The sequence below is a fragment of the Balaenoptera physalus genome, assembly GCF_965194825.1.
Source record: "Balaenoptera physalus genome assembly, chromosome: 4".
NCBI lineage: Eukaryota > Metazoa > Chordata > Mammalia > Artiodactyla > Balaenopteridae > Balaenoptera > Balaenoptera physalus.
Window position 1 is genome coordinate 103,675,138 of NC_138891.1, and position 13,132 is coordinate 103,688,269.

At 36.9% G+C, this 13,132-nt stretch overlaps 2 protein-coding genes and 1 long non-coding RNA gene across 7 annotated transcripts in view; 1 reads left to right on the forward strand and 2 right to left on the reverse strand.

The window, feature by feature from the left end:
* NSUN3 (NOP2/Sun RNA methyltransferase 3) overlaps positions 1-4,654 on the reverse strand; it is a 30,570-nt gene extending 25,916 nt beyond the window's left edge. Inside the window, exons 1-2 of one of the 2 annotated variants that reach the window (XM_082460531.1) lie at positions 4,483-4,625; positions 3,555-3,664 (exon numbers count right to left, since the gene is read on the reverse strand). In XM_082460531.1, coding sequence (XP_082316657.1) covers positions 3,555-3,664; positions 4,483-4,497 — 125 coding nt within the window. In that variant the 5' untranslated portion in view covers positions 4,498-4,625. Of the gene's footprint in view, positions 1-3,554; positions 3,665-4,482 lie in introns of both variants that reach the window. The other variant, XM_082460532.1, reaches the window with a different exon arrangement.
* A 77-nt stretch (positions 4,655-4,731) lies between these two features.
* On the forward strand, positions 4,732-6,722 carry LOC309660135. Its single transcript, XR_014263185.1, has 2 exons — positions 4,732-4,880; positions 6,367-6,722. It is a non-coding gene; the product is annotated as an uncharacterized lncRNA (long non-coding RNA).
* Positions 6,723-8,279: 1,557 nt separating this feature from the next.
* ARL13B (ARF like GTPase 13B) overlaps positions 8,280-13,132 on the reverse strand; it is an 83,869-nt gene continuing 79,016 nt past the window's right edge. For all 4 annotated transcript variants that reach the window (XM_082460501.1, XM_082460502.1, XM_082460504.1 and 1 more), the window contains one exon: positions 8,280-12,931. In XM_082460501.1, the coding sequence (XP_082316627.1) occupies positions 12,855-12,931 (77 nt within the window). In that variant the 3' untranslated portion in view covers positions 8,280-12,854. The remainder of the gene's footprint in view (positions 12,932-13,132) is intronic.

The following is a 13,132-nucleotide window of genomic DNA, read 5'->3' on the forward strand; positions in this document are numbered from 1 at the left end:
TTTCTCTTTCCAAATAATTATATGAAATAGATACTATTTTTCCCACTTTACAGACAAGGGTAGTGAGGCGCAGACATGTTAAAGAACTCTCCTAGGTCACTAGCTACAAGATGCACAGGCGGGATCTGAACCCCCACTTTAACCACCGTACAGAGGGGAAAAGGAGGGCATCATTCCTGGCAGAGGGAACAGCATAGTCAGTCCCGAAAAGATGACGGAGCCTGTCTAGTCATGATAAGACATTTAGTCCAAACGTAATACTGCAGACAGTGGGGGAGCAAAGGAGGCTAGTATCCCAGGAGTGACATGCTGGAATACGGCAGCATTGAGAAGCAGCATGACAGCGTGGGTAAGACAAACTCCCAGGGCTTTTCCAAATGTGAGCTGCGTATCACTGGGCAAGTTACTTAACCTCTGCATGCCTCAGCTTTCCTATCTATAAAATGGAAATAATAATAACTACCTCGAAGGGTTGTACAGGATTATGTTATCATCTGTAAAGTGATTAGAACGTTGTCTGGCATATAGTGCCATAAAAGTGGATGCTAAACTAAGCAAACAAACAAATACTAAAGGGGAGAGACTATGGAAAAGGGTTGTTGCAATATGTCAGGTAAGGAAACAATGAAGGCCTAACTAAATAGTAACAGTGATGATAAAAAGGAGATCCACATTAGGAAACTTCTCAAGTAAAAGCAAAAGCACTTGGTGGGCATTAGATTTTGATAGGGGCAGGGCAGTGGTGTGTGGTGGTAGTACAGAGTTAGGGAGACCCCAAGACACCCTTACTATTACACTATTAAGTTCGGGTTCCCCAAGACCACTCTCAGGTTGACTATTAGCTAAAAGCTATTTTATTAGCTATATTATAAGCTATAACTCACTGTTACACTCATGGTTATGGTTACAGCTTATTACAGTTAAAATCAGGCAAGGTAAGAGATGCACGATGCAGAGTGTAGGACAGTTCAAAGCATGAAGCTTCCAGCTGTCCTCCTCAGTGGAATCATGGACAAGGATAACCTTTCCCCGTAACGATGTGTGACAATACGCACAGGAGTACTGCCAACCAGGGAGTCTTGGTGTCTAGATTTTACTGGGGCTCAGTCACACAAACATGATTGACTACCCACTCAGCTGACCTTCAGTCTCCAGCCCCTCCGGAGGTTGGAGGCAGGAGCCTTAGCTGATACAGTGGCCCAGAGCCCCCACCTCACATCACGTTGTTACACTTCCCCACGTTGCCCAAGCCCCCAGGTAAACAAAGACTTTTAGGCAGAGCATTCCAAGGGCTTAGAGATCACCTCCAAGGAGCTGAGGGCAAATGTCAGACCTATCTCTGAATAAGGTTCATTCTTCACTAAAAGGCAGTGGAAGTGTGGAGGAGGAAAAAGGAAACTGAATTGATAGTGATACCTTCAAATGAGATAGAATATGCAAGCAGCAAATGGCAACATAGGTTTGGTAAGGGAAAATAATAATATGCTTTTGAGTTTGCCTGGTACGAAACTAAGTTATCAGAAAACACTTAAGCTTGGCAAGGGCTGCATCACTTGAGATGACAGCACACTGAGGGAAGTTTAGAGTCATGCCATGAATGGGCTCACCTTAAGGAGAACATGTAGGTAACAAGTAGGGCAAAAATTGAATCCGGGTAAACTCTCAACTTCAAAGGGCTGCTAAGAATGTGAGGGCAAGAAGGGTTTTTACAAAACGATAAAATTAAAATAAACACTAAACCTACCCCACTACTACAGAAAACTAAAAATACTGAGTAAATTATTAACTTTCTAGATAGCACAAAAATGCACTCACCTTTCCCTGGAAGTACATAGACTCTGCAAGCACAATATTACGTCTTGCAAATAAATAGTTAAAAAACAAAAGTATTTCTGTTCTTATTTCTCCATGCCATCCTCCATGCTCAGACTACTTTCTAAGCTGAGAAAGCCTTTTTTTTTTGCCTATGGCAAATTTAGCACATGTTTATGCAAAACTTAAATTACCATGAAAACCCAACAAAAAGGTAGATGAAGCAGAAGGCATGGCTAATTAAATGGACTGCTCATTTTGGTTTGGGTCAAATAATAATTTATAAATCTGTCTGAGCACAGTAAATAGAAAAATAACTCATGACAGGTCTGAGCAGCCAGATAAAGTCTCAAGACAATACACCTCTTGAAATTTTTCTTTTTTTTTTAGATCATCCATTTACGCCTAATTACATCCCAGGTATGAGAGGCATATAGAATAGGAGTTAGCTGTGGGAGTTCATGAACCAGAGAGCCTGGGCACAAATCCCAGTTCTGCCACTTACTAGCTGAGAGAACTTGGGCAAATTACTTAAAGTCTGTGCAGTTCCCTCAGGTGAAAAGTGGGAAACAAACTTCAGAGGTTTATTCTAAGCGTCAAAAAAAGTCAGTATTACCTGGCACATAATAAGCATGCCATAGGTGTTTGGTTATTTGGCTACTGTATTTGAGTAACTGTGCATACTGAAAACCTCATGAATTAATTACACGCTTCACTATTCATTCCTCTTTCTTCTCTGTGATAGAAGACACCCATTTAAAAATCTAGTTTTGAAATAAAACTACAACTATAAACTACATTTTCACGTTACAGTATTTACAAGTTTCTAAAACAGTTTAATTTGTCTAAAATTATTTCAGAACCACTTCATACTTTATTAAATCACCAAGACCTGGCTTCTCAGGTCTCTGTTGGCACCATCAGGCTTTGTTAGATAAGACTAGGTACTCCCGCCTATTTCTATTGGGATATTTATGGAATTAGCAGTTTATATAGTTTTAATCATGCGCCTCCTCCTCCATGAACAGACGGTCTGAAAACTGGTCCTGGGGACTGTCTTGCTCTTTGTATTTCACAGTGTATGGTATACTGTATCAGGCACTCAATGTAAAGAACCCATAGAGCAACATACTGACCAAACACAAAACTCACTAAACATACAAATCGAACTTCTCTCACATCTAGGCATTAAATATTTCTCATTTCTGTTTTCTATAATACATTTAAATAATTTGTGTGTGTGTGTGTGTGTGTGTGTGTGGGCACAGGCATGTGTGTTCAAAACACAGCCAGCTATAGATATGGGGAAGAAACATGATTACCAAATAGAGTGACTTCAGCTAAGATAAAGCAGTGTTGGCTTTAAAGACTTGTTGCATTATCTCCTGAATTTCAGAAACTAGTCAAATACCCTCAAAATTTTTCTTTCAGATTTTTCTGTTACAGTATAATTAATTTTGTCAAACTGGTGGGCAGTCCTGTTTCAAAGATCAAAGCAATTTCTTAAGGCAAGGGCATAACAATTTTTGCTTATAACAAAATTATCACTACAAAGTTTTCTTTCTACCCTTTCCATTTTCCTATGAGCCAATCTATTTCCTCCTCCTTCTCCCTTCTGAAGCCTCAGCAGGAAATGGAAACCAGGTTTAGATTCCTTTATCTTTTATCTTCACAGCACCCCTCCCCCAGATGGGTTTATTTCTTGTTCTATCATAAAGCATCAAGAGATGAATTATACTAACCTTACTGTATGCCAGGCATCTCCAAGTTCTCTGGAATATTCCTTTTCAAAATGATCCAATACAACTTTGCAAATCTGTTTTGCAACCTTCCTCTCTGATTTTGCTTTCAGCTATGATGATAAGAAAAGGCTGCTGACACACTCTGATGTTACCAATTTACTTAACTTCAACATTATCAGTACAGTCTTTTTTCTTAAGATAACACTTTTTTTCCCCTGATAATTACTAGTTCTTACAACAGGAGCTGTACCTCACACATAACAAAACTGTATTATTTACTTACGAAAAAAAGGTTTCTCCAAATGATTATTGCTCAAATGTAAAGCAAAGGGTAAAGCAGAATTGCGGTGTTAACACAGGAATGTGTGTCAAAGGAACAAAATTAATTTAAATAAGCCACTCTAGATGTTAACATTAGGGCAACTGGGTGAAATGGGCAGAGGAAGTCTTTATTATCTTCGCAACTTTTTAGGAAATGTAAAATTATTCCAAAATAAAATGTATTTAGAAGAAAAGTCACTCTAGTTTCCTGTGGAAACGTCCTTTCAGTTCTACTTCATTTACTAATCCAAGAAAAGTTTACCTATGTAAGATATCCTTTAAGCTCCCAGGACAGTACAGTGACAAAGAGAGTCTCAGCCCTCCAAGAGCTTGCATTGTGCTCAAAGCTGAAAGGAGTGGATATTAAAGTCTGCAGGCGGGACTGCACACAGGTTATTTGAGGCGGATGTGAGTCTTGGGAGAAAACGACAGAGAACGCTCACGAACAAGCGTCAAAACACTCGGCATTATTCTAGAGCTTTGGACTGAAGCCAGAGAAACCCAGAGATCACCAAGTTCCCACATCCTAGCCCCCTCCCTCGCCACGTCGTCGGTCGATAAAGTTTCTGGTTCAGTCACAGGCACCCGGCTGGATGCCAGCCCTCACCCGGGTCAACATCATTCCGTCAGGAGAGGTCAAACAAGAAGTCAAGCCCACCGGACATCTCAAGCTTGCGGGGAACCAAAAGCTCACCCCGTCTTCCCAGTTTCGCCGGAATTCTCTCCCATCCCTCACTTTTCCGGTTCAACTTCTCGCGAGATTCTGCTTTGCCTGAGTTATCGAAATCTCGCCTAAAACCCTAGGTGCCGCGAGAGGCAAACGCAAAGTTAATTTCTGCCGGTGGCTGAAGGAGGCGGTGCCTACCTACTCCGGGGGCGTGGCTGGGGCCCGTGGGCGGAGCCTTGGGCAGGCTGTCTTAAAAAAGTCGCGCCTCACGCTGAACAGTCTCTCACTGGTGTGTGCTTGAGGCTCAGTGAAAGGATGGAAGTGTTTGTCACTATTAGGTACGTTGTATGATCGTTGTTTTAAGATGTTCTCAGAGGCGAAGCTGGTTACTGTTAATCTACCAAATCCGAAGACCCCCCCGTTATCCCAGATATTCAGGACTCAAGATAAAAGAACGGATATGATGAAAAAGAAATTGTCACGCATTTCCTAGAGATGGCCCATTGGGATAATATCTCTCTTTTAATGGGGAGGGTTAAAGGATTAAATTGATTGAAATACACAGGTAAAGCGTCTAGCATAGAGACTAGGGAATAGTAAATGCCCAAATGTTAGCTGCTACTGTGTATTATTTTCACTATCTTGATCTTCGTGATTATCATCAAGTTCTGATACCAAATGCCCGACGACCAAAATGACCTTACACCCTATACCCTAAAAAATAACCCTCCTTACCCACCTTTACTAGGGGAAGTGTTAGTGGTTCTCAGGAAAGTAGTCCCTAATATTTAATGACCATCATCATTTTGAGACCTTTGATGCTCCATATATCAGTATAGTGTATAATATAGGTGCAAATCTTAGGACCATGTAAAAAGATAAATTTCATTACCCCAAATGTGATTTGAAGCTTAATATATTTATTTATTTAAACAGGTTACCCAATAATCTAAAAATGAATTTAGATTTGGTGCAAAAGAAAATATAGTACTAAGGAGTGAGATGATTCAATACACTACTTTGTTGAAAGTTTAAGGAAAAGTCATTAGTCTACCTTTTAGCCTCAGAGATTTTTTATACTTTATTTTTTTCTGTACTCATTAGATTGCTGCATTTAGTGAATCAATGTGGTACTATATTTGCAATGTAGACATATAAAAAACTTTAAAGGAGGTAGTAGAAATCATATTTACTATTTTTCTATTAGGGAAAGGGGATATGTTATGCTTGGAAAGCAGTCGTATTTGTTCTATTATATTGTTTTGTGACTTCTTTAGCACATTTCTGTTTTCTGAATTTTAAATAAACTAATGCTCATTGAAGAAAAAAAATTTTTTAAGCCTATGAGAATGAAAATCATGCATAATGCCACTAGAGATAATCACTATTAACATTTTGGTGTGTTTCTCTAATTTTATGCATTTTCAAGTTTGATAAGACTATGTATAATGTATCCTCTGTTTTTATAAGCAATTTCTTTTATTAAAAATTCTTCATATACAGTACATAATTTCTAGAAGTTGCATAGTATTTGAAGGTATGGAGGTTAACATACTTACTAGCTATCCTATTATTGATAGACATTTTTGCTCATGAATCTTTGCATGTCTGATAATCTTATAATTTTTAATTATGTCCTTAGTCTGGGTAGGTTTTCAAATCTTATTAGTTATTTTATTTCTGTTGTAAATTACCTGCTCATATCCACTTATCTAGAGCTGTCTTAGTGCTATATATATTTATATTTGAGATGTTAAACATATCACATTTTCAACTACTTTGCCAATTTTTCTTACAATCATTTGATTTTAAATGTGAAAATAGGGCTTCCCTGGTGGCGCACTGGTTAAGAATCCACCTGCCAATGCAGGGGACATGGGTTCGAACCCTGGTCCGGGAAGATCCCACATGCTGCAGAGCAACTAAGCCCATGCACCACAACTACTGAGCCTGCACTCTAGAGCCCACGAGCCACAACTACTGAAGCCTGAGTGCCACAATTACTGAAGCATGCGCGCCTAGAGCCTGTGCTCCGCAATGAGAAGCCACCGTAATGAGAAGCCTGCGCACCTCAACAAAGAGTAGCCACCGCTCGCTGCAACTAGAGAAAGCCCACGCACAGCAACAAAGACCCAACGCAGCCAAAAATAAATAAATAAAGTAAATAAATTTTTTTTAAATGTGAAAATATTTTAAATTTTTATGCGATCAGTTGTTTGAGTTTGTAAGTGATTCCATTGCTTGCAAGTTTCTTCCCACAGAGGGGAGCTACTTCTGTTTCTTTCTCCCTTTTTTCTTTAGTTTGATCTTTCTCATTTCACCTGCTAATCTATCTAAAATCAATATCAATGTATCATGAGAATATTAATGGATTTCCCCTAACCAACACCAAATAAGTACTGAAGAATAAACAAAGTTCCACACTGAGTTTTAAGGAACTGCTTTACAAGCAGCTCATATAGCTCAATATCAAAAAAACAAACAACCCAATCCAAAAATGGGCAGAAGACCTAAATAGACATTTCTCCAAAGAAGACATACAGAGGGCCAAAAGGCACATGAAAAGCTGCTCAACATCACTAATTATTAGAGAAATGCAAATCAAAGCTACAATGAGGTATCACCTCACACCGGTCAGAATGGCCATCATCAAAAAATCTACAAACAAATGCTGGAGAGGGTGTGGAGAAAAGGGAACCCTCCTACACTGTTGGTGGGAACGTAAATTGATACAGCCACTATGGAGAACAGTATGGAGGTTCCTTAAAAAACTAAAAGTAGAATTACCATATGACCCAGTAACCTCACTACTGGGCATATACCCAGGGAAAACCGTAATTCAAAAAAACACATGCACCCCAATATTCATAGCAGCACTATTTACAATAGCCAGGACATGGAAGCAACCTAAATATCCATCAACAGAGGAATAGCTATAGAAGATGTGGTACATATATACAATGGAATATTACTCAGCCATAAAAAGGAACGAAATTGGGTCATTTGTAGAGACGTGGATGGACCTAGAGAGTGTCATTCAGAGTGAAGTAAGTCAGAAAGAGAAAAGCAAATATCGTATAATAACGCATATATGTGGAATCTAGAAAAATGGTATAGATCAGGGGTACCCAACCCCCGGGCCACGGACGGGTACCGGTCCTCAGCCTGTTAGGAATCAGGCCGCACAGCAGGAGGTGAGCAGTGGGCAAGCCGTGGAAAAATTGTCTTCCATGAAACCGGTCCCTGGTGCCAAAAAGTTTGGGGACCATTGGTATAGACGATCTTATTTGCAAAGCAAAAATAGAGACATAGACGTAGAGAACAAATGTATGGATACCAAGGGGGAAAGGAGTGGGGAGGGAGGAATTGGGAGATTGGGATTGACACATATAATTTATTGACACTATGTATAAAATAGACAACTGATTGGAACATACTTTATAGCACAGGGAACTCTACCTAATGCACTGTGGTAACCCAAATGGGAGAGAAGTCCAAAAGGGAGGGGATATCTGTATGTGTACGGCTAACTCATTTTGCTGTGCAGTGGAAGCTAACACAACAGTGTAAAGCAACCATACTCCAAAAAAAATTAATAAAAATAAATAAATAAATACTATGTAATATTAAAAAAAAGAAAGAATAGAAATGGCTAGAGGCAGACTTGTTTTTGCAGACATGAGACAAGAAATTAAGCTGACACAAATACCAGAAATTGTACTAGGGTTTTAAAATTATTATTGTTATTATTATTATTATTTTTAAAGACTGAGGCAGCTTAAGAATATAAGGACTTACTGCTATGCAGGAAAATAATTTTTACATACCTAAGCAATTTTACTGTGAAGTCATTTGATATAAGAAGTGTTTCAGAATAAACTTTATGAATTTTCATATTTATATAAAACATCTCTCAAAGCCCTTCACGTTCAGGTTTATGCATCAAGAAGGTAAAGACAGGATTTGTAGTAAAACAATCTGACATCAAGAGAGTGTAAGCTCCTTAAATTGAATAGCAGAAAAAGACACTAGAGAAACCTACTATCAAAGCAAGAGAACAAAGCATAGTTATAGGCAATCTTGAACTTCACTTTAGGTGAGTAGCTAGTTAGCTGAGGCTCTCATTTTTTAATCATAGTCCTCCAAAGTGGTGTGTACAAACTCCAGCAGACAATCCACTGGGACTGGGAAGTGAATATAATAACTTGTATTTTTATTTAATTTTTTCTAATCTTTAAAAAAAATTTAGGGGAGTATATGCAAAATACAGGAGAACATGTATATAATTGTTAAGGGCTGAGACTTTTCCCCTCAAAATTCATGTTGAAGCCCTAACTCCCCCCTCCCCCACCCACTCTCCCATCCCAGTACCTCAGAATGTGACTGCATGTGGAAATGGGGCCTTTTCAGAGGTGACTAAGTTAAAAGGAGCCCTTTAGGGTGGGTCCTAATCCAATCTGACTGGTGTCCTTATAAAGAGGAAATTTGGGCACACTGAGACACTAGCAGCAGCCATCTGTAAGCCAAGGAGAGAGGTTTCAGACAAGGTTGCCAACACCTTAATCTTGGACTCAGGCTTCAGAACTATGAGAAAATAAATTTCTGTTGTTTAAGCCACCCAGTCTGTGGTACTTTATTGTTATGACAACCCTAGCAAACTAATACAGTAACTTTATATTTAATGTATACTAAAAATGCTTACTGAAGAGGATGTATAAAATTTGGAGACCACTGGTTCGTTTACCCAGAACATAAATTGTTTCCTCATCAGCACACGAAAGGAATTTACAACTCATGCTCTAAACTGGCAAATGATTTTCTTCATATTTTCCCTTTAATATAAACTGATCCCCTTCATTAAAGGAAATTCATTTCTGATTTACTATTTTTTCTCAAAAAAATAGACTTCTATTATTGTTTCCACAAAGACAATGGATTATTGCTATTTTGATAATTTACACCATTCTTTAATGTAAGGTTTGAAATATATGAATTTATTTTTTGGATCCACTAGAATGTATTTCTTGATAAATTAGAAGGTCAGTATTAGCAGAATCTCAATTGCAAAGTATACTTCAGTTAGAGAAAAACTTAAATAGTAAAGCCAAGGATAACAAAATGTATAACCTACAGCTTTATTTGTATAGGCAGTTTCACTTTTGATAAGTTTTGCCATCTGGAAGCATAGTATTTCTTTAGTGTGGAATGAGAGAAACTAACATAAAAAGTGTAGCATGTAGAACCAAGTTTCAAATAAAATAAAATATTGCCATAGTAAAAGAACACTTAGTAAGAGATCAGCCTCAAATATAATGGCATATTCAATTGTTGAATGTCTCTCGACTATTCACAGAAAGTTTTACAAATTAGGTGAATTCTATTCCATCATTTGACACTTAAAAGAGCATTTCATTTTAAACTTGCAGAAAACATGGCACTTAATTTTTACAAAATTATGAATTTGCTTCCTCCATTATAAAAGTAGACAAATTACAAAAAACTAGTTTGAAAAATTGAGGAAAACACACGACCAATAACTAAAAAATTCACTATTAGCATTTTGCAACGTTTCTTTCTAGTGTTGCTTCTAAAAATAGTTTTGTACTTAAATCAACTACATACAAAATTGTATATATGTTATATATGCATTTTACACATAAAAGTATAGAGAATTATCTTTCAAAAAAGTGAAACTATCTTTTGGTTAGTAGCTTTACCTTAACAAGAGACAGACATCAAGTCATCTAGAAACATAAGGTGATATGATGTATGTTTAACTGCCTTTAAAATGACAATGTTCTTTCCCACATATATAAAAATGCATGCAGAGAAAAAAGTTTTTCATGTAAAGTAACAAAAAATTTATCATTTTAATCTATCGATTTAAAATGTCAACAATCATATTTTTTTAAATTCTTTATTTTGTTACCAAAAAGAAACCATTTAAGTTTCTCAAATGAAAAGCAAAACAGCATACTGATGAAATTATTTTTATTGTGTGAAAATGTCATAATTCATAATGATTAAGAATAAAAATGCAGCATATAACAAAATAGGCATTTACTTGTTCAAAGCCACCTGGATTTACAAAACTTTAAAAATATTTTTAGAATGCTTTAAGAATACAAATTAATTTTTGAGAGAGATATAAAACATTTATTCCATTTTATCATATATTTAACTTCAAAATCTTGAAAATGATTTTTATTTATTTTTATTAAATGGACTCAGTAATTATTGTACACTACAGTAATCACTGGTAGGAAACAAAAATTTTAAAGATTTATATCTATTCCCAAACTAGATGAATATTAAAAATGGCAAAAGTGTTAGTTTAGGTTGTAGAAAATGAATAAATGTAAATTTTACAAAAAGGAACCAAAAAAGATATACAAACAAGTTTTTTCTCTAAAATCCAATTCAAAATTTACATTCTGTCTTCTTGTGTTGCTTTTCCTTACACTTCGGTCACGTATCAAATTTAGGTTGTTATGAATTTTGTATCTGAAATAGAATGCTTTTTCTACTCAGTGTGCTAAGTAGTTCCCATGTACAAAACTCCAAAAAACTGCATATGATGTTGACTACAGTAGTAAGTGACCTGATTAATAAACGCGTTCAATGAGTTAAAAAATGTGAATAAAATGTGATGCTCTAAAGGAACATTTTAAAAGTAAATAATCGTATTAAACTTAGACATACTTAATCATGTTATTGTCAGATACCAGTATAAGTCTGCTATCAGTACAAGTTGCCAAACTGACCAATTTTAACAAGGTGATTACTGTTTAGGGCAGGGGCCCCCAACCCCCGGGCTGCAGACCGGTACCAGTCCTTGGCCTGTTAGGAACCGGGCCACAGAGCAGGAGGTGAGGGGCAGGCGAGCAAGCGAAGCTCCATCTGCCGCTCCCCATCGCTCCCCATCACTCACATTACCTCCTGAACCATCCCCCCACCACTGCCCGTGGAATAATTGTCTTCCACAGACGGTGTGTGGGGGGGATGGTCCCTGGTGCCAAAAAGGTTGGGGACTGCTGGGTTATTTTCACCTTGATGTATATGGATACTTTTAATTAAACATTTGAATCTATTATTCAAAATATATATCTAAAAGTTTGTCTAACTGCCAGATGAGGAAAGAATCCTATAGATGCCGTTCTTCAGTGCAAGAGAAGTACCATTATTTTAAATTAAGTAATTATTTTGGAATTATTTCTTTATAAATGTAATTTAAACCACCATTTCATTCTTATTTCTTTAGTACCCAAGTATTTCCCGGTTATAAAATAAAGTCTCTGGACTACAGTAGCTTTTCCGGTCTTTTTGCCTTTAATTTCAAGGCAAGAAAGAATTAGAATAACCTAAAAGAGTCACTGAAGCTTCTGATAGAACAAGGGAGTGAGAAGGAGCACCCTGATCTCTGAAAAGATCTAGTCTTTGAATGAGGTGTTTATTGGGACTTTTAATAATATCTCAGAAAACATTTTTATTAATTTAAAAAGCATTTAAGTCAAAAGGTATTGCAAGTGTCTCTCATTTATTGGGAACATCACCAAAGAAAACAAACAACAACAAAAATTCAATTAATTAATTAGTGCTTTCAAATAACACAATTTGGTAAAATAAAAATCTGAGAATCGATTTTAAAAAGATATCTTAAAATAAGGTAAAATTAGGATGTATATTTCAAGAACAGTACTATTATAAAACATACCTCAAACCATATAAATATATCCTGTTTGTATAGCTCATGTCTGTCAAGTAAATCAACTCCATTTTCCAGACACAATTTAAACAAAGCAGCTATAGAAAAGTGCACAGTCAATAATATCTTAGTAATTAAAATTCTTAAACCAAAGTTTTAGAAAAATATAAAAAGTTAAAAATTTAGGTTATAAATTCCTAAGAATTCCCTTTCCATGCACATATATCTTACAAATGTTTAAGATACAGAAATAAAGACTATTAAACAAATAGTAAAGAAAGTGTACAGAGTCCATTGGCTCTTTTTCTGAACAGCTTTTCCTTCAGGAATATGCCCATGAGTGGGGATGTATAAATCAGAGTCAACAGTAATTTTTGCTAACTTGGTCCAAATGCTTGTCCCATCTGCTAGTCATTTTGCTTCTTTTTTTTCTTTGAACCATGAAGACCATGGGTAAGTAATTATCAAAACAGTCAGGTCTTTGGCTCACTGATACTGCTACGGTTGTCTTGTCCCAGTCATTGATGTTCAGGGTTTTTCTCCTGTGAGAAAGAAGGTCCTCCAGCTCATCTTGCCGACCTTAACAGAGCGCGTCCACATGAGCTGGTTATGATATGATGTCGTGAGAATCACTGTTAGGTCTCTGTCGCACAGCCAGGGGAGGCAGTGGCTTCCCGTAGAAGTCTGTGCAAAGAAGGGGTACCAAAAATACACAAGTGTTATGGTAAATCAAGATTTCTGACACAATTAATTAATTTCCCCCTTTAAAAGAGTAAGACACTCTGACTTTACAGGTGAAGCAATGGTTGGGGAGGACAGGGGAAAGAAAAGGCAGAATCCAAAAAAACTTGAATAAATTCAAAACACAACCACTAGGGTAAATTC